Here is a 22,080-nt window from a genome sequence, read left to right as displayed (position 1 = left end):
TATCTACATAACTTCAGGAAATGTAATCAACTGAGTGGTGTAATACAGTTCATACCATGCAATCTGGGGCAGCACAATGACCACAATGGCCTGGTGGTGAAACCTGTACAAACCAGTTCACAGGCTACCTTGAGTACACCTGCACACACCAAAGGCAATGACATGACCTAATTATTTTTATGTATTTCATTTATTTGTATGTATTTTTACTTCATGTTAATCTTATTTTACTTCTTCAGTTTTTACTCATTGTGTGGCCCCGCCCATGTTCTCTGTGAGAACTGTGCAGCGGTTTCAGTGTGTTCGTCTGTACAAATACAAATTTGAACTAAAGTCACTTAAGCTTGTGTTGAGAAAAAAGTATTTGTGCTACTGTGAGGAACTGACAAAGCTGGTGCTTCTGAGGTCAGTGGTTGCTGAATCATTCCTGCTTCTTAAATGTTTTTATAGCTCTAAAATCACGACCCACCATCATATAATTTGGTTTTGATCAGTTATCTGTGGGAATATGGAAAACATTTAATAAGCACCGACAACACAGCATGGGTCGGTGAGATGCCTTTATTAGGATAAAAAAAAATACAGCTAACTCTGCTGTCAGTTAATTCACTGATTGAGAACTGATGCAGTAATTGGTGGAGATGACAAAGTGTGGATAAGAGATGGCAGTGGGAAGGGTTGGTGCTAATCACTAATCCACTGGTACCGGCAGGTCCTGGTAGCTGTTGACGTATGGAGGGTGGTGACTGATCTCAGGTTGTTCACCTTGGAGCTCAGCGTACGCTACTGAACCCTACTGACACAGAAAGTAGATCCATTAAACACTGTCATAGCTGATTTTTTTTTTTTTTTATGATCCTGATCCTTAATGACTTGCACACACCACAAAGCAGTTGATACTGAAGCACACATCAATGCTGTTGCTAAGCACTGGGATGATGTATAAACATAAATAAGTAAAATAACAAGACACAAAATTAGGTTCAAAATCTAACAGGAGCACTTGGTGTTTGGTATTATGTTTACACAACTGCCTCTGATTTGCATTGCATTCTCATCCAGCTCCCTAACAACCTGAATGATAATCCCCTTTTTTACATGTGTAATACCTAACTAACACACTCCTGGACGATGCTCTGTTTTCTTATAACACAAACTGCAAATTGTCTACTGAACATCAGTTTCTTACGGAGAAGACAAACCATAATAAGGCTACTGTCTGACCAAACTGCATAATCTGTCATCAAGAAGACTCACTGATGAAAGAAGCGACCATATTTAGATCAAGATGTCACATCCTTAGCTTATTTTTTTTTCAGATTCCTCTCTTTAGCTGCCTGGAACACCATGTAGGGACAACTGGTACAGTCAGGGAGGGAGGGGTGATGATTAAGGCTTGCTGAGGGACAGTATCACTGGCTGAGATGGACTTGGAAGTAATTTGACTGGACCACAGCACTGATCTGGCAGGGTGATAGGGAAGGAAGCCCCGGCCCAAAAACCTTTGTTCTTGTTCGGAAACTTTGATGACCGTTTTCCTCTCACTCTGTAGTATCGGCCTGCAGAGGGTCAGTGTGACCAGGAGGCAGCCAATGTAGGCACATGAGGAAGGTTTTAAGAATTCAGAATACAAGTAACATACATTACGTTACTTTAAAAGATTATAAAATTTAGATTCTTATTTAAGTTTAAATTAAATAAAAAATTGAATTAAGCCAACTTAATAGGGAAGAAAAGTCCATATCTGTTTGATGCCTGCAACTAAAATCAACAGAAAATTGAGTTTGGTTAAAAAGCTTCTAATATTATATACTATTTCCTTTATACACTACACAGACATCAAATTCAAAATGAAACTTGTGACTGTGTGAAGCATTAAGATTTAACCAGAGAAGCAATTCCTGTGGAAAACAGATATGACTTCTGTAAGCATGGATATTGATTGGTATGGTTTTTTTTTCATGACTATATATACACTGTTGCCCTTCTCAGGAAATGATTGTGACAATGTGATTTATTCTTGACAGATAAAATGTGTATCTTTTCAAAACTTTACTGATCAATCTCTTCCAATGTGATTACTGATGTGTATAGATAGGAATAAAAAGAGGAATGTGTCTGAAAACAAAATAATTCCAACTATATGGATAACAGTGTATATGAAAGCACTAATCTATAAATGTATTGGTCAGGTCATAAATATAATAGTAGTGAACTGACACTTTAAAACACTCGGGCGTTAATGTATTACAGTATACTAATAAATAGTACATGCCATGATAATGGGCTTATTCACAGTTTATCTTTTAAAATGTTGATCATTTGACTCAGCACCTGTACATGGGTGTTGAGAACGTGAGAATGATTATGCAGTTAATTACTCACGTAGTCATGATGGTCAGGAGCACCTGAGGGAAAAAACAACACAAATGAAATGTGTGTTGGTGAAACATTACCTCACTGGCTGAGCTCAGAGTTATTCATCAGTCACTGACAGTCATCATGATTCTGACTGTTCTTTTTCTGCAGAGGTCTTTTTTTTTCAGCCTGTCCTGTCCCTGTCCCTGTCCCCTCCCATTTATATCAACATTCCTTCTCACTCTTACAGGCGAGTCTCTCAACAACCCAGGATTCTTTTGTCACAGTTGAACAGGAAACATTACCACTCTGATGCACTGCTTGATAGACACATCCAGTGTCTGGCTGCTGTTCTAATAACAGGAAGTTCCTTCCTGCAGTAACAGGACATGGTCATGGTTCTGTAGCTGTCCAGGGTAAACTGTCTTTCCATCAGTAATAAGTTCTCATCTCAGAAATTATATTTGGTAAGATCTAGGTGAACATGTTAGTAAAAGGTTTCCTATTTATTCATGCAAAAGACACAGAGTAGCATTGACATCAATTCAGAGTCATGTTCCTGACCACACATACAAATCAAACCTTTGCTCTCATATTAGGTCTGTTTTGTTCTCCATCTACTGTTAAGGAAAAATCTGACTCACTGCTAAATGTTCACAAGATAGCTGCCAATTTTGTGGACCAGTAGTATACAGAGGACTCATCAGAACATTTTCCCTGAAAACAGCTTTCTGGCTAGAAGTGAGGCTGATAAGGACAGTGAGGCTGAACCAAAACAATGAAGTTGGGGGCCAGAAAACCAAAACAACAGGAAAGGAAAAAGAAGGGTTTAGTGATAATTTTCTTTGGGTTTGCCACGATGAACAACCACTTTTGCAATTACATGTAGCCATTCAATCCATTGTTGATCATCAGGAGCACCCATGATGGACAGTGAGCAAACCTCTGCAACGCGAACACATGTGCTTTGTACCCCCACGACCTCAACGACACAGAGGCTGGGCCTGGTAGACTTCCCTGGCCTTATCTGCCTTGTCAAAGATGAGAGGGAGGATATTGGGTTGAGCTTGTTAAGCTTATGCGACATTGTAAGCGAATCTGGCAACAGTACTAAGTTGCAGAGCAAGTTAGGTACTGAAATATTAACATATGTGTTCGCCTTCGCCATCAAGGTCATCACAAACTGGTGGCAGGCCTCTGAGAATGCCGTGCTTTGCATGGGCCATTATATTGGCCTATTTAAAGAAGGTGGGATCATCCACGAAAGATATGTGTTGATTTCCATGTACCTCATGCTCTATGACAGCACAGGTGCCCCCATATATCGAAGATACCGGAGTAGCTATCTACTCCCATATGCATCCATAGATGGCAACAACCAGGGGCTTATAGCAAGAGGCCAAAACAGTAGAGTCATGGAATTAATTGCATCAAGCTACTACTAGAACGGAGCTAACTTGTTTCTGAAATTTATACGTTCAAAAGATAGATTTTCTCTAATGGCAGCTGCAAATACACAATACAGTCAAGATTATGTCAGCCACAGTGTGTTTGTTGAAAAGGTTACGATCACACCTGCTGGCACACAGTTGGGCTCTTCAGCACACTAATGCTAAATATGCTATAGGCAGGGTATCTTTAAAATCCCGCCGGAACAAGGGTGAGCAACCAGGAAAATCTCTACATCAGACAGACTCCTAAATTTGTTATAGCGGGATTTGTTGACAATGAAGCATATACAGGATATTATACACACAGTCCCTTTAATTATGAGAACTACGACACAAGGATCCTCTACAAGGAATTAAAATAAAAAAGTTAATCAGTGCGGCTTTAAAGACGTTAAACTCACCATGTGGCGGGTTTTTGAGCTCGCTGTACACTGTGTCTGTGCCTTTTCTCAGTGGGACTGTTAACGTAAAAAGCAACACATTAGTCTGCTTGAACATCAAAAAACAAAGTTCAGTCTATACTGTCTATTTGATCTGTCATTAAGAGAAACCTAAAAATAGACGGTTTGTGTCACATTCTTTAAGTGCCATCCCTGACCGGTTAGGAGCTTGAGCACAGGACTATAAAGACGAAGGGGCCAGGATCAGAAACCAGCCTGGCAATTAGTTCTGCCCTTCCTGTTTACAAGATCTGCAATCGATCTGGAAATCCCAGCAGTTATCCCTGCAGTTACAGAAACCTGGAGATGAATTAACCATGGGTAATTAGGCCCCTCCCAGGAAGTGCTGGTTTGTCTTATCAACTATAAAGGAATGTGAGCAAAGCAGAGAAGAATGTTGTTGGCGAGGTGGTGTGGAGTGGGATGATGGAATGGTCAAATGGTCAAAAAATAGAAGATAAAAATTTAGCAAAAAAAGAAAAAGATTTTGGAAAGTGAGAAACAGATTAAGCAGAAAAAAGACATGGACTAAATTCACTTCAATTCAATAATATCATTTTGTTTGTTTGTGTGTGTGTGTGCGTGCGTGAGTGAACTTGTTTTTTTTAAATATTCATAGGGTCCGAAAACCAAGAGCCCACTGTACTTGTGGGGTTTGATAGCTTCGTGGGAACCAAAATGCTAGACCCAACAGGACACATGTTTAGGTTAGGGTTAGGTTAACTGTTCACCTCTGGCAGTATCCACTGGCTGGGGATGCACCACCTCTGTGTACTCCACATCAGGTTCACTGGACACAGCACTGCTTTCCTCATCATTGGCTGCATTGGGCACATGATCAGTATTCTTTGTTAAACACGGTAAACCCTCTGCATGACTTCATATTAGCCATTTCACCATGTACAACAACAACACGGATGAGAAGTCCTAAAAGTGCTATGGATGAAATGATTACAGTAACAAAGCTCTGGAAAAAGTTGGTTGTTGAACCTCAAGCTGAGATGGCTTTGTGAAGACGCCGATTACTTATCTATACTTTTTTATCTGAGAAGGAAGAAGAAATGTCACACTGCTTCTTACAAATGAAGAGTCACAGGTCATAAAAGGAAACTGTGCTCAATTCAGTACAGTCAGTGGTTTTGCTGCTACAGCCTTTCTTCCTCTGATATGACTGTAACAGGGTTATATGTACAGTAACCTCTTGTTTACATAATTACACAAAATTTAGCAAAGTTACAGTTAATGTCTACAAAGGCTCCAAACATGGAATGTGTACATTGTGTATCTGTAGAGTTTAAGTTCAAAGCCCCTTCTCGTTCACTTCCTCTTCTTCTGTGGTCCTCACTATAAAATCCTTCTGGCCCCTTCACCTCTCCTTTTTGTACAGTACTCCTGTTATTTTTCCTTTTAAATTGAAAAAATAACAGATACAGTGAACGGATCAGTTCCCAAACTTCGCATATGACACAGCTACTGTTTACTTGTTTTATCATTTTTAGTTCATGAAATAAAAACAATGATTCATTAACATATATTTTTAATGTCTATGTGCTGCAGAATCATTATCAGCATCACTCCTCTCACCAAATGAACAAGATACACAGGAGTGTAACTTGGTGATACAGTGCAGTGAAACAAGAATATAGCACAATAAGACATAGAAGACCACACAAGGATTAAGCAAATAAGAATATACATACAATTACAAGAATATTTACAAAGGTTAAGTTTTGTGTATGCAGTATAATGGTAAATTGAATTGCAAGTCTAGCTCACCTGCTTCAGGTGGTCGATCACTCCACACACTGACTGCAGTTCTGACCATCCTCACTGTGAGACACAGAAAGACAGTCGTCAGGTCATGAGACAGCTGCCAAACCCAGACTTCAATCAAGTTCTAAAAATTCTGCACAGATTAGAATAAAGACACACCCCTCAATAAGTAATAAACAGTAAAATAATGACAATTACAGGTCAGGTATGAACATCACCTGAAATTGAGGCGATATGTGTTTCAGTTATACTTTAGGAAATAGTTTCACTTTCTGGCAAATACACTTTCTTTCTGAGGGTTAGATGAGAAGAACAATACCAGTCTGAAATCTGTCAGCTAAATATGAAGCTGCAGTCAGCAACTGCTTAGCTTAGCCGAGCATAAAGGCTGGAAGCAGGGGAAAAGCTAGCCTTGCCATGTAAAACTGTTGCAGTTCATTATGAAACTGTGGTGGGACAAATAAGACCATGGCAGCATGCCACCGTCTAGGTAATCGATGTGAAACACAACAAACTTAAAAATCCACCAACCAGTACCTTTAGATTTAGCTGATTACTGTAAAAATCAAAGTGTAAAAACAGGGGCGGTTTGCAGTCTTCTTATCTAACCCTCGGCAGGAAAGCGAATCAGCTTTTTTCCTAAAATGTCTAACGATTTTTTACATGACCAAAAGTCAGACATCAAGATTATATTCTGTCCAAAAGCAATGACAGAAAGATGAGAGACACTTTTTGTGGGGCATCTCAACAATTTGGCCTCCAGTGGAGGCTTTGTTAGTGAAAGGAGCACATTTCAAGTCTTCATCTGGTACACACAGAAATCTTCCATTGCCTTGTGCACAATAGGCTGTTAATTCAGCAACGGCTGCACAATAAACAACTTCCCAGTTGGTAAAGTAATCTCACACACAACTCAACTAAAGCTCATGTGATTAATTTCCTCCACCTGCTGCATGCATTCAAACTTGTGTGGCCTTGTGTGGCCTGAAACAAAATAAGCTCCACTCTCCCCAACACCACCAGTTTTATCAACACTGCCCCCCCTCCTCCCTCCAGCAGCCTGCTCCGTACCAACAGAGGAAGTTTCTTGCAGACTCCATTGTTTCAGCTTTTCAAGGAAGTCTCTGTTGTGAGTTCCTTTTTTAGGAAATGAATCAACTTTATATTATGTTGGTATTCTTGTCTTGGGCCTGTGCTTAGGAGGGTTGCACCAGTCAGAACATAACAGAACATTAATGTATGATAATATTACACATTCTTGGTATTTTCAGGTTTTTGTTTTTTTACTATATATGAATTTAGCCTAAGATGCAATGGTTGGATCACAATGAATGGTACTGACACACTTCTAAATAAAACCAATATCTTTATTCTACAAGTGTCTCTTTCAGTCAGGAGGGATCAACCAAAAATATATACACACATTTCCTGTGATTGTGATTAAATGTATGTACAAATTAATCTGTCACCAAGCCTATTTATACATACACATCAGACAAATAGAGTCGTTGCAACAAAAAAGGACATGCAATCACACAGATATAGGGAATGTAATGTGAAGTATAAAATCAAAGGCCATCTAGATTGCAAGAGGAGGGGAGAGGGAGCAGCGGGTCCTGGTTAATGTCTCATCATAAAAACGCCCCTCCATTTCATTGAGGAAAAAAATGAAAAAAAAAGTGGGAAAAAAATGTTGAAATCCTACAACACTTGGCATCACAAACAGGATTACTACCTCTTTTCTTTTTTTTCCATTTTTGCTCTCCAAGTCTTTTCTTAGAAAGTTTAAAAAAAAATTGAATTCAAGTCCCTCCCACTGCAGGGCATCTCTAAACTGTGGCTGCGATACTGTTGTTGCTCCTGCTGCTGATGTCAACGGGCAACGGCGCCATGCTATCTCGCATCCCATTGGTCACTCTCCCCTCCATGCCGTCATAGAATTGCGCTGCGCCTGGAAGAAGATGATAATGGCCTCTCTAAGCATTTTGTAAAAGTTGACAATCAATGCTACGTACTACGATTTAACTACTGCGGCAACTTGTACCTTGGAGAGTTTACTTCCTGTTGCAACTGTATTCTAACGACATCCCACTGTTCCTACCTCTATAACACAAATATGATGTACATGCAAAAAGTCAGTGACAGACAAAAACAGTGCGTTCACACATACACATGTTGTGCATGCATGTAAACTTCAACAGGATATCTACAGCAGAACACACTGTTGTGTAAACAAAGGTAGCCAGGTCACAGCCACATGAGCCCTTCATGCATATTAGAACACAGATCATGGGAGTGAGAACATATGTATATGTATACAACAGCAAACATGCTATGACTGTTGAAGCATGGGAAATGATGGTTGCTAAGATAATGACTAATGAGGACAGTGGTACACAGGAGAAAAGTAGAACCAAGCAAGCTGTGGCTGAATTAAAAACCTATGTATCATGCATTAGATTCACTGTTAAAGAGCCCTGGATGGCTTTCTGAGAGAGGGTGATAATATGTTAGGTAGCAATGGAACCATGGAAAAATATATTAAATGCCAAAATGATCTAAAGTAAAATAAAAACAACCAAAATAAAAACAAAACAAATAAAAAAGAGCTATAGAAAATAAATTCTGATCCCAGCTAATAATGCACTTCAATAACCATACTGGTGGTTTTCCATGTTTAAACCCACTAACATGGCATCACTCTAGCAGCAGCCTGTTGTAGCAGGCTGTGATAAGGGTCTTCTTCAAAACAAAATCATGTTTACTTGAAACAAAATGTATATCAAGTATATTACTGAGGCCTAACGAATGCACTGAATGTACTTCCTTCCTCAAAAAATATTTGCTAAGCAATGTTTTTTGTATGTATGGAAACCTGCATTGTTTACGTCCATGTTTGCTAACTCGTAGTCTTCTTCTTCTTTCCTATATTTTTCTGGGGAATGGTTAATTCCCTTGGCACATTACTTCCACCTGTAGATTAATGAGATAGCATGAAACTACGGTTGGGAATCTACTCCATGTGCATGCGAACGAAAAATGGACCCACAGGGTACCATTAAAGTTTTGGAGTTTACATCCTTTTTTATTCTGCCAAACAACTCTTTTTTTGTATTGTAAGACAGACTTCTATCTTTGTGTGTATATATATTTAATGTACAGTTACAGAAACTCTTTTTTAACATCAAAGAATAACCCTGCACATTACTGTCCCCCACATAACAACTTTAATACTTAACTTGCTCTATTAATGTGCAGTATCTTACTAGGTGCTAACACTGTACAGTGTACCATATATTCAACACATATCAGAGATAATGGTCCTACTTGTAGCCCCTATTCTCAGCTTTTATTTTATTTTATTTTATTTTTGTTGGTTTGCTTTTGTTTATTTATTGTTTATAGTTTTTGTTTTTATGTGATTTAGCTGCTGTAACACTGCAGTTTCCCCGCTTGTGATTAATATAGTATTCTGTCTAATTTAAAGTAATAAAGTTTGACATTTGGGGAAGCATGTTTATTTGCTTTCTAGCTTAGAGATACATAAGATGATTGATACCACCCTCATGTCTGTACACTAATATGAAGCTAAGCTCAGAGGACAGTTAGCGTAGACTACAGACAGGGGCCTGAGCAACATGTTCTGTCTCATGTGTTTAATCTGTACAAACACTGAAGTGTAAAAATGTCAGTGTTACAGATTATGGAGGTGATTATTTCTTGGCTGGGAGCAGTAACACCCTGGAGGTCTTCTGTGAAGTTGCCAGGCAAGCAGCTTGAGAATGACTTATTTCAACGGCCAGTTCTCAAATTGTCAGTGTCAGAGCCTTCGAAAATAAACCAGAAATTACGAGTTTAAGATAAGATAAACCTTTAATAGTCCCACAATGGGGAAATTTTCCATAGGTCTCAGTATTAAATAGCATTATCAAGTGGAGACTGACAAAAATCAAAGTCTAAATGCTCAGTGTTTCCTACCTCAAGCAAGTTTCAAGTTTACGAAAGATGATCATCATATTCCACTAATATTCAGCTAACCACTGCATGGTAGGTGGGAATTAAATCTAAACACCTTAAAAAGGTCATAATGATTTTAAGTCTATGCACGTTTTACAGTACAAACATGCAAAACAACCAGGATGGTTCTTTAAAGGCTATAAATAACAGAATCATTCACACTATCACTGACCATCAGCCGTCTAAGCCAGCTCATAAAACTAGATTCACTGTCACTAATGTCTCCAGCATCTGTCACTATCAGAGGAAGCAAATAATCGAGCCAACTCACACTGACAATTCAGCAGCTGCTTCTCTTTTACCTACAATTAGAGAGGAGAGGTGAGAGGAGCAGGAGAAAGTGGGCAGAAGAAGGTTGTCATACACAGTTGAGTTGAGGGACTGTAGGTCTCTCTACCTCTTTTGGATTTGAAGTACAGCAAACCCACAGCCACCAGCACCAACGCCACTAGCAGACAAACTCCCCCGATTAGTGCTTTCTTCCACAGCGCCAGGCGTACTGTAGAGACAGAGGGAGAGGGAAAGTCAGTGATACAACAGAAACACAACGGGGAAGAAGGAAAGGGAAACCCCCCCCCCCCACAAAGGTCAACATTTCAGCTTCCTTTTTTACAAGGCTTATTGCTTTATCTATTCTGAAGAACTGACACCATTACCTGCCGCCTGCAGCTGATGTGTTAAACACCTGAATTTTTAACCTTGCTAGCAAAATGAACCCTTAACTTTTAGTCTAGTCTAGTCCAGTTTTGGTTTAGGTCCAAGTACCTGAAGAACAGCATTCCCATCAGCCTAAGATGTACTTTGTATTTAGTGCTAATTATCAAATGTTACACATTAAGACACCAAACTAAGATGGTGAGCATGATGTTTTCATTTACGTTTTGCAAGGCCCCTGACTTTATGGAAATGAAATCCTACATAAATGGAGTACTCCTTGTGCTTACTGAACACAAAGCAAAGAAAGGTAGCAGAAGATGTCATGTCATGTCATGTCATCATCTGCCGCTTATCTGGATCCAGGCCCAGGTTGCGGGAGCGACTGCCGCCCAGTCCACAATGCACCGAAGTCCTACAGCACCTCACACAGGTGGTGGGCCCATGGGAGGTGGTGCCACCTGGAGTGGGGGTCAAACCCATGACCCCGAGAAATTGAGTCTCATGCTCTAGCAACTGAGCTAACCTGGCGGTAGCGGAAGATGTAAATGGATATTAAGAGACACAGATTTGCAACTAGGATGGCAAAGATGTGTCCATATGAGCTGAAATGATCTCAGCTTCAGGGAAAAACCAGGTCTACGCTGAGGCTGTAAGACTGAGCTTCAAGACACAAAAACAAAGTAGATGGAGGAAAGCACTGGACACCCTGATAAATTTTGAGATTAGTGTGAGTCTCAGCTGAGATACAAACACACACACACAGTTTTGTAGTGTCAAATTTTGTGCAATGTGTGTGTGTCTGTGCAATGTGTGTGTGTCTTCCTCCTGTGTTCATCGGAAAAAAGAGAAAAGGCCATTTGTTTTCCTCTTATCGTACGCTATTGGCAGCCTTGGCAGCCACTCTGCCTGCTACTGTTGTATAACGAGTGAGTTATCTCTCATGCTCTGCATACGCTATGGTACTTTAATGACACTGTAATGATGGGATATGTAGAGGGATGGTGTCAGTTAATGTAACATTTAATAAAAGGGATAATCTGGAAAAGTTTTTAGAAAAAAAGTGGTCAATAGAAACCTAGATGCTATTAGAAAACCAAGTGTGGCTGATAAGGGATAAGAAGAAGGCTTCTGTAGAGCTCAGGCCTGCAAGACTGGGGAGAAAAAAGATAAGTTTGACTTCACACCAAGCAACTGGAGAGGGACATGCTCAGTTACACTCAAACCTGTCCTTGAATCTGGTCAACTTTCTGCTACTGGCAAAGTGGGAAGAGCCAAATTGAAGACACAAATAGGATCATTCCAAAAACAAACAAATAAGGGAAAAAGGGGCATGATCAGACGTGCACAGATGGTACAAATCGTTTTTTTCTGCAGAAAATACTCGGGCTTTTGAATTCTGTATTGAAGAATAAAGCTCTATGGACTCAACTTCTCTGGTCTCCAGCACTTGATTTTGACTCTGTGTTTTTCTTTAAAAAGAAGAGTTGAACACTTAGAATTATTTTGGGAGAAAAGAACTTAAAGCAAAAGAGTAAGGTGTGGGGACTCGGCCGGACTCTGACTCAGCTTCGACTGGCCCTCAGCTGGGTCTGCTGCCTTGCCTGAAAATCCACATCAGTTTGTGCTTGTGGCTATCCAACTGTAGTTCACATCTGAGCAGTTAATGTATTGGCTGCTCATGGTGAAAATAGGCCAAACTACAAAAAGAAAGTGAGTGATTAAAAAGAAGGTATACTATATATTATATGGATGAAGTGCATTGCCGCACAGACCTCTGTAGGTTAAAATGAAGCCTGTTAAACTTTACTCTGCAGTAGTTCCTCTACATCACAGCTGCCCTAGACGGTAGGAAAGCCTTGACTAGTTGCAAGCACAAGCAAGATTGTTGGTAAGGCAAAAACAGAAAAAGAAAAAAGAAAAAAGGAAAAAAAAGGAAAACCCCAGGGTCAATCACAGAACAGCAGGTCTGGAGCAGGTAGGATTCCTACTGAGTGTAAAAACCCATCAGTCTCACCCTCTATGTTGACCATCTCACTGTGGATGACGTTGTTGGCGTGGTTGACAGCCTCACAGTGGTATCTACCACTGTGATGTTTGGACAAACTGGGGACCTGGTAGGCCGTGTTGTTCGAGTCAGACGTGGTGGTGTACAGTGGCTGTTTTCTTCCAGAACGGTACCACCTGAAGGTGACCGGCGGTGTGCCTTTAGTGCCACATATCAAGTAGAGATGATCTCCCTCAGAGATTTCCGATAAGGGGGGGATGACAGTCAGAGTCAGGTTCGTCAAAGGCTCTGTGAGAGGAAAATGTGGGGGAAAAGAGGTGAGATCAGTCAAAACTGCCTCAATTAACCCTAACCCTAAACTTTTATAGTGTCATTAAAACACAAGAACAACCTAACTGACACCTTCACAACATTTCACAATTTAAACGATTTATTTAAAGGAACAGTCAACATTTTGGAAATATTTTTTTTATTAAATAAATTATACAATACATTAATGTGGTATATAATGGTAAGGAATGAACTTACCTATAACAGCAGCAACGAGACCTTCACTGGATGAGGCTGGCCTGTGATTATTCTTAGCCTTGCACTTGTACTCCCTTATTTCCTCAGGCTTGGCGATGGTGACTGTGAAGAGAGCTTGCTGAGTGGGCAGCTCTATGCTGGTTGTTTTCAGCTGCTCATGCCCCTTCTGCAGGGTGTAGTTGATCGGCAAGCTGCCATTTTCTGAGTGACAGCGGATCTTGAAGGGTTGTCCTAGCACCACTTTGCCATCCACTGAGATCTTTGGAACGGAGACAGAAACTAAAGAGGAGACAGAAAGATAAACCACACTGAGTCCCTGTGGACAAATCAGATTGAATTAAAGAGCATCTTTGGGCTATGACATAAAGTGCATTGAAACATCAGTGCATAAATGACACCGAGCCTGTATGTACAGACCAGCAACACTCCTTCTCTATAGACAGGCACTTTGCAACCTCTGCATATCATTAACAAATATACAAGCACTTTCCTGTGGCCTTACCAGAATTAACCAGAGAAGAGGACAAAACCTAGAAAGTTTAACAAAAATGATCAACAATACCTAAATATAATGCACGTATACCACGGTGGGTGCCCATAGACAGTAATGCTAAGCAAGTTGGCTGCCACCTCTGATAGACTTAACAGGAGGAATAAGCTTCACTAAGGCAGGCAACATAGGGCAGACTATATAAACACTATGAACTCCACAGCGGCTACAGCTCAAAAACACACAGATTACAGCAAACAGAGAGTCTTACACAGTTCAGTGAAGTGAAGTGCACACACAAAATGCTAAACAGCCAGACGTGTAACACAGTGCTTGTTGATGATGGAGGGTCCACCATGAGCATTCTAGCATTTAGACCAGACCCAGCAGGCACCTGTTCGTCATGCAACACAGTGTGTGTGTGTGTTTGATTTGGGCCACTTAACAGAACTGCCAAGTGGTGCATTAAATCAGCCTTTTTTTTCCCCTTTGTTTGTCTTTTTTAACCTATACTGAGGTAATGCTATTCTTAACCATAACTCCATTATGACACCATCCTTACATCTTTGCAATTTTTTGGTTGTGCATTTTACATGTTTCACATGTTTATCATGGCTTGTTTTTATTCTGTAACATATGTGATTTTAAAATGATGGAAAGCACAATAATCGAGATAAAAATACACATGTGAGAGTAGAATTGAAAATTTAAAAAAATACTCAAAAAAGTACAAGTACACAGAAATAACTTTGATATAGTAAGGAGAGGAAATGAGATTCGTTACTTCTGCACCTGCCAACAGTTTCCTATTTACACATTCAGCTGTTATGGAGAAACTTCTTCTTCTTCTTCATTTGGAATCGTGTTTTAGCCACCAGTTAAATGTAATTCTTACAGTCACACTTCTTTAAGCTCAGTTTTTGGTCTTTACCAACTCCTCTCTGTAAATCTGTATTTTCACCTGCTAAGTGCTTGACTGTGTTCACCAGCCAGTCAGTGACTGTGTCTGTTTTCTGTTTGGTGCTGGTTAGGCAGTAAAATAAAAAGGATTTTTAGAGTTTTTTCCATAAAAATATTTGTCTGCTGTGGCAACAGGAACACTTAAAGTGAACCAAAACCAGAACCAGAAATTAAATCTTTTCCCACTGACATGAGAAGAATCTCACAAACCTCAGCAACATATGGCTCTTTCACAGTTTTTTTTTTATGGTTTTTCGATTTTATAAGTGATTTTTATCATTTTTGTGCATAACAGATGATAATTTAGCGCAACACATAGCTTTTGATAAGGTGAACATGAAGTACATTTAATTCCTCGCTGTGTATATTTACAGCAACAGTTTGACATTCAGGGGAAAATGCTAATAATCTGTGGAGGTGACTGATACCACTGTCATACCTGTGTACTGAAAGTGGAGCTGACTTACTTATCTTAGCATTAGCATTATCCTAAGCTCCTTTAAAACCATGAGTTGTCATTTTGTATGGACTAAACAAATGAAATAATTGTAAGTGACCCGAGTGCCATTGGCACTTTTGTGCAGTTGTGTTACAGGTGCATCCAGACACGAGGCCAACATGTTAAACGGATGATGCACCTATGTAATGAAGTGTATACTAAGTTCACTCTTAATCTGCATATCAAAATTAACATCTGAAAGAGGCATCAAGTAAGCTTACCTTTAGGACGTACAGTCAGGGTTTCACTGAATTTCATGATGCCCTTGGCTTTAGCTACACAGGTATAGTTGGCATTATCCAGCAGGGCGTAGCCAGTATATACGCCAGGGCTTCTCTTGGTCAGTCCGCTGTCATCCGGCTCAAGATTGTAAGTCAGCTCTTCTGTGCTGAGTCTTTCAGAAACGTAGATCTCACTTCTGCAGGTTAGTGTCATGAATTCATTTTGAAAAATTTCAGAGGGAGTAATGGTGAGGGTGGGCTTTGAAAACAGCTCTGTGGATAGATCAAAAAAAATAAAAAGACAAGTCATCAGCTGCACTGAAAACACTTAATATTGTAAATGCTGATTTGTATGGAACCACAACTCAACTAGTGTAGTAAAAGACTACCAGACCAGTCAGAAATCAATGATGAAAAAAAAATTAAATCAAAAATACTATACATAACTAAAATGGAGACTAAAATTGATTTAAAAAAAAAAAAGCTTAATACTTTTCCTTTAACCTCCAATCAGTTGATTAATAAGAGAAAAAACAAATCAGTTGATAACATACATAAAACTTTATTTATTTATTTATTCTATCTATTCTTCAACATTTCCAAATATTTCATTGCTTATATCATATGACAGTGAAATGGATCTGTCCATGTATGTCAAGGGCAGTGATCGACTTGACTGAAACTAACTTTCTTCCTTAAACAACATCAGCCAATGCATGTCATGCGAATGTCATCCACACACTGTTGTGTATACTGCTATACCATCATTGTATAAACTTTTGAAACAGTTGCTAAAGTATTTTAGACAGAAAGCTAATGCTAAAAAGAAGTTTATGAGCTTTTATAAAACAAGCCAATGAAAGAGAAATCAGAGTGAAATAAAAAAAATCACTTTTTAAACAAACTGATTAGAGGTTAACAGACAAGTACTACGGTCTATGTTTCTTTTTACACTCACTGTCTTAATCAACCAACAATATTTATTTATTTCAGTTATCTTTTAACTGTTTACTGCATTTTGTTCCATGGATGTAGTCTCCATATAAGAATGTAGTTAATTCCTTCATCTATATTTTGAAGATGAAAAACACATAAGCAGGTAGTACACAGGTTTATACTATGTACAGTGTGAACACATGCAGGCCGTCTTTCCTCTGTTCACTCACCCATCACTGAAACTGTTTTTGTGTCAACTTTTGATATGCGTCCCATCTCTAATTTGCACTCAAAATCCCCGGGGTCCTTTGCCAGTGCGACCAAGCTGTGGTTGACTTCGGTGTTTCCAGTGCCAAGAAGCCTGTCGCCGTGGTTCAAATAGAGGCGGACTGTTCCATAGCTTTTGGGAAAGCCTCTGATGGTGCACAAGACATTGAGATGGTCTCCTTCATAGATCTTGGACTGAGGTGAAATCTCCAAAACTGGTCTGATGTTATGTTCTAAGGAGAGAAAATCAGTTAAGACAAAGCCCTGGGACGGTTCCAGTGATTTGAAAAGTAGGAATTTCAAAACACTACTTGTCCTTCTTGGCATTTCTGTTTTCTATTAGATAGTGACAGTAAAAAGAAACAGAAAAGGCTGGGGAGAGAGGGTGGATGACATGCAGCAAAGGGCCTGGACTGGATTCAAGCCCAGGCTGGGGTAAGGACTCAGTCTTGACATGGTAGTGCTCTACAAGTTGAGCTACTGGGGCGCCCCCAGAACACTACTTGCCTTTGACTGAAACAGTGGCAGTGTTGCTGCGTTCGGACTTGAAGGTTTCTGGTGCCATGAGGACAATATAGGAACAGTGAATCATGTGGATGCCAACGCCGAAGTGAATCTTGACTTCCAACTGGTCGGAGTTGACCCTTTCCTCCTGAATAATTTTGGAACCCTCATTGATGTAGAAGATGATGGAGCCTGTCTCGCCGTGTGCTGTACACGTGGCCGTTACCTCCTCCCCTTCACTGATCTCACTTTTGTTAAGGCGGAGAACTGGGTTTGACATGCCTGGAAACCCAACATTTAAGAAACATGCTCAGACTTATTCTGCTTGAATAAAGAACGAACAGTCAGTCACAATGGATTGTACTGAATCTCTAAATCATACACTTGTAATGAAAACATTTGCTCTGATGTTTTCAGAGACGTTGCTTCATGTCTGGGTTGAGAGACTGTGGGATTCAGCTGGGCCTCAGGATTTCTCCCTAAATTCCCGATGGTCAGTCATGTCAGTCCATGTATTTTCAAATGCTTCTTAGTGTGCGGATGCTCATCCACCACAGCAGCAGCATCTCACAGTGTCTCAACACAAGCATGAAGCAGAGCTTAATCAAAATGTGTACATTAGCCAGATTCCTCAATTCATGCATTCTCTGCCATTTCACCATTCAAACATGAGCTTCATGTTATCACAAGTTATCACATTATAACATTGTTCTAAAGAGGAAAACATCTTATGCAGTGTTTTTATGTCACATTAGAATAAGTGTTTACATATGTGCATTTGCAAATGGAGTGAGATGTTTGTGGTGTATGGTACACATTAATGGACTGTCGTCTGTGGGTTACAAATAATTAAGTCCAGTAAGAACGTTTATAAAAAATAATACCAACCTGTTACTGTGAGTTTTTCGGCTTCGCTGGTCATCTGTCTGTCCTCAATGTTGATCTTGCACTTATACCTGCCAATGTTGGAGACTCTGGCCTTGGGCAGCGGGTACAGAAGATCCTCTGAAGTGCTGGAGCTCTTGGTGTAGACAATGTTGCTGTCCTTGTATATTGTATACTCACGATTCAGTACCTGGTCCCCCGTGCTGCTGACACTGGCCTTGCATCTCAGAGTCACATCAGTGTCTCGAGTCACATTATTGCTGGGCTCAATGGACAGGGTGATGTTTCTTATCGTGAATACTAGAGAGTGAATTTAACACAAAAAAAAAAATTAGACTTAATGCATGAGCTAATCTACTTCACTGAAAAAGAGAAATCATATAAGAGTATTTACAAAAAACACTGAGGATTATAATTTGCAGTAAAATATCCTTAATCTCTGATCGCTTCTTCTGGTTGGATGATTAAAAAATATCCTTTTATGAGTCTGAGAAAAGAAACAAAGTTTTGTTTGCAATGTAAAATTGTATTTAATTTTTCTGTGGTATGATTAAAATTTTTTACTGTCTTCATTTTTTATTTAAAATTAAATTAAAATTTCCACTTTATTTAAAAAAAAAAGTATTTATTTTATTTTATATTAAATCCCTCTCTGAAGTCAGTAATTTGAAATGTCTGTCCTATACACTACACACAGTATGTCTGTGCCCAAACGCTGATACACAGAAGGACTGCAGCAAAGCCGAGAGTGAGCAGCTCTTCCCTCCTTCCTGTCTGAGCTTTTACATCCACACAGTCGTCACATAGACAATTCTGAGGCACAAGTAGACTGAACAGAATTTCCTTTTAATCACTTCCCATTCAAATCAGCACTGCTGAATGGCTGTTTCACTGGCGTGTTTAAAATGACTGCCACTGAAATTTCTTCCACAGCTGCCATAAAACTGAATAAAAGCTTGTCACTCAGGAAGCTGATGTGTTACAGTGGAATTTCATCACACTGTTGTCAGCATCCTATTTGGACATGAGACTCACACAAGAAACAAAGATTACAATGTGAGTATGACTGTTACATTTCTTTGGTAGTCATCCGTGTTTTGGTATTTTTTGGAGGTGATTGTTAAAAGGGTCCTGGCATCAATGGGTCACTGTGATCATTGAACGTACAGGTATAAAATAACCTGTTCAGCTGTCAGAGACAGTAAAGCACAGCTGGCCGTGTTACCTCTTTAGACAACAGCTACATTTAAAGTTTGTGCTTTCATGTCTTTTATTTCTTCATCCACCCTCATGAGTCACTCACTTCCTGACAAAACGTTTTCAGTATAATCATGGTTATTAACCATGGTTTTCTGTCAGGATGTTTTTCTAATTCTCAGCCTCATTGTCTCTGGTATGATTACAGCAGCCAGACTGTGTCATTCACACAGCCACATGTGAAGGCTTTGATAATCACCTGAACCGATTCCAGAATGTGGCTCACGAGCACGAACGGGTGAAATCAAATGAATGATTCACAGGGGATATATCATCTTCATGACTGTAGAAGAGCCTGTTCAAGTCTAACGGAGCAACATTTAGTCTTTTAGGATACACTTTGCATTTCAGTAAAAAGCCTGGTCCTCAGTCTCATGTGCATCCAGAGGGTGACAACAGAAAGCATCTGCACATGTGCGTCAAACCTCCCCATCAGATCACCCAGATGGTCGAGTATTAGAGACAACAGGCTGCTGTTGTGGGGCAGTAAACAAAACTGGAGAACAAAAAACCAAAAGGTGGGGAAAACACTTTGTCAGACAAACGGGCCTCTCAGGGGATTTCAGAGCCTGCTGGATCTGGCCCACGCACAGCATCATTCAGCAGGACCTGGCAGGGCTGGTGATGAGAGAACTCAGGCGTGCAGGGCAGAGCTTTGCTATGGGCCCTCGACACAACCTGTGAGTCATGGTGGGTACAGGCTGAGTTACGTACGGCTTTGATTTACTTGTACTTTACTTGAGTATTAACATTTTCTGCTACTGTCTGCTTCACTATATTTCAGAGGGTTATTACGTACACTACATTTATCAGACAGCTATAATTACATAAAGAGTTTAGATTCAAAAAACTTTTGACAAGCTTAAGAAATGAAAAGTATTTTTAATTATTTGGCTTGAAACTCCCCCAAAATAGTGTCTGTCCACCTCAGAGACATTTCCCCTCTATACATCTCAGATGGTTTCACTAAAAAAAAAAAAAAAAGAAAGAAAGAGGTAAAATGACGAGTTAATACAATTTGTTTTCAGAAGAACTTTTTTTCTACCCCATTGATCATCCTTAACAATTTAATAACATCTTATATAATAATGTGTCAACATGTCATATTTTTATTTTATCCTAGACAGTGAATATTTCTGCTTTTAATAAATTAACTATATTGTGCTGATAATAATTCTGTACTTTTACTTGAATAAGATTTTAAAAGCAGGGCTTTTACTTGTAATGGAATATTTTAACATGGTTGTAAAAATAAAAAAAAGAAAAGAATTGTCAATTATGTAGGATTACAAATCACATTTACACAGGTAATACATATATGAAGTTCCTATATGACCTAAGCCTTTTCACCTTTTGAGCAGAGCTCAGCGTGGGGGTATGGCCTCTTAGGGGATTGTAAAGATAATCAACAAGATAGGGAAGAAAAAAAAAAATAAATAAATAAAAATCAGCCACACAATATCATGTCATTACCCCTCCTTGATTTTCAGGAATCCTTGATTTTTTTTTTTTCCCAAATGTGAAAAAAACAACTGATTTATTAACTTAATTTCCCAAACTTTTTATTTTTCAGTTGAATTCTTGGCTTTAAAATGCGGTGTTAAAAATTGTCACTTCTATCAAGAGTGTCTGTATTTATTTGCCTTACATCTGTCTTTTATTATCATTTATTATCTGATTTATTATCAGCCTGTTCTGATATCCGCTCTAAAAAGCTACGTCTTTACCTCTGTACTTTATGATTTTACTAGAAAGGTCAGTTTTACATCCCAGTAGTACAATCACAATAAATGAAGTTGATTCTTGCTCTGGTTTCAGCTATAATTATCTTCATCTCTGCTACAGCTGATACACACTGACTCATGCCTTCCATCACCAACCAACTCTAGACAACGCCGAGGCGTGTGACACTTCCTACCCCAACTTTTCCACCGTACCACACACCAACGATGGGAACGATCTGATAATAAACAGGTGGAAATAAGTGAAAACACTGTTTCCACTTACAGACCCTGTATCTCTCTTGGCTTTTTCAGTGTATTTTAGTGGCTGACATATGACTGAAAAATCTTTAAACTCAAAGCCCAATAACTATGCACATATGAAAAGTAAAACAACGATGCTTCATAACCACTGGCTGTTGTTTTTAAACTCCAACCTCTACTGCAACCAGTGACAGTTCTGTGGAAGACATTCAGTAAAATGTGTTTATGTAAAGACTCTAATCTAATCCTTTCACTGTAGATGAATGCAAACTGACGCAGAACACATTCTACTCACACTGCTTCATGTCCACTGCTATCCCTGGATGGAAGTCTTGGAAGAAGATAAGAAAGCACCAGATTAGAGTTAAATCTACTAATGTCCCAAAAATGAGAAATCCACAGAGTTCCAGCAGAAGAAGATAAAAGGTCAGGAGTCTTACAGTTAGACAGGAGCGAGGAGGTGAGCAGTAGTAGGAGGCCCATCCTGTCCGAGGAACACTGAGGCTCCCAGCGCTGCTGGATTTGCAGGTTAACTGATTTGTGACGAGGCTGGATGAAAGGTGGCGTGGCGTGTGGGGAGGGGCAGATTTAGATCTGGTGGGTGGGAAAGGACACTAACTTGGTGCTCTACCTCAGCCACTGCGCGATCAGGCAGCGGTGGCGGTTATCACCCCGAACAGCCGTCGCTTGGCTTAATTTGACAGGAAGTGAGTGTTGTTTCCTCAGGATGTTCATGCCGCCCAGCTCTTTGCTGTTGTGGAATGTTCTCCTCTGCTCTCCATATATGTGTGTGTGTGTGTGCGTTTTTGTAGTCACAATAATATTGTACTGCTTGGATTGCAGTAGT

The 22,080-nt window shown here is 39.6% G+C and overlaps 1 protein-coding gene across 12 annotated transcripts; it reads right to left on the bottom strand.

The window, feature by feature from the left end:
* Positions 1–547: 547 nt before the first annotated feature.
* On the bottom strand, positions 548–21,866 carry si:dkey-237i9.8 (platelet endothelial cell adhesion molecule). Of its 12 annotated transcripts, none has more exons than XM_041035614.1 (14): positions 21,674–21,866; positions 21,529–21,564; positions 17,995–18,291; positions 17,110–17,388; positions 16,566–16,835; positions 15,400–15,672; positions 13,230–13,508; positions 12,711–12,989; positions 10,404–10,538; positions 6,026–6,079; positions 4,981–5,070; positions 4,211–4,267; positions 2,386–2,408; positions 548–796 (listed from the first exon to the last, which is right to left on the bottom strand). In XM_041035614.1, exons 1-14 carry the CDS (start codon positions 21,714–21,716, stop codon positions 794–796), a joined length of 2,118 nt encoding a protein of 705 aa, XP_040891548.1. In that variant the 5' UTR covers positions 21,717–21,866; the 3' UTR covers positions 548–793. The 12 variants fall into 12 exon arrangements, 10 of the variants coding, with proteins under 10 accessions (XP_040891548.1, XP_040891545.1, XP_040891550.1 ...); XM_041035611.1 differs by having other exon boundaries at positions 548–793; XM_041035616.1 differs by having other exon boundaries at positions 10,437–10,538; positions 21,674–21,865.
* Positions 21,867–22,080: the final 214 nt, after the last annotated feature.

The sequence above is a fragment of the Toxotes jaculatrix genome, chromosome 4, assembly GCF_017976425.1.
Source record: "Toxotes jaculatrix isolate fToxJac2 chromosome 4, fToxJac2.pri, whole genome shotgun sequence".
Taxonomy (NCBI): Eukaryota; Metazoa; Chordata; class Actinopteri; family Toxotidae; genus Toxotes; species Toxotes jaculatrix.
This window is presented reverse-complemented; position numbering and strand designations above follow the sequence as displayed.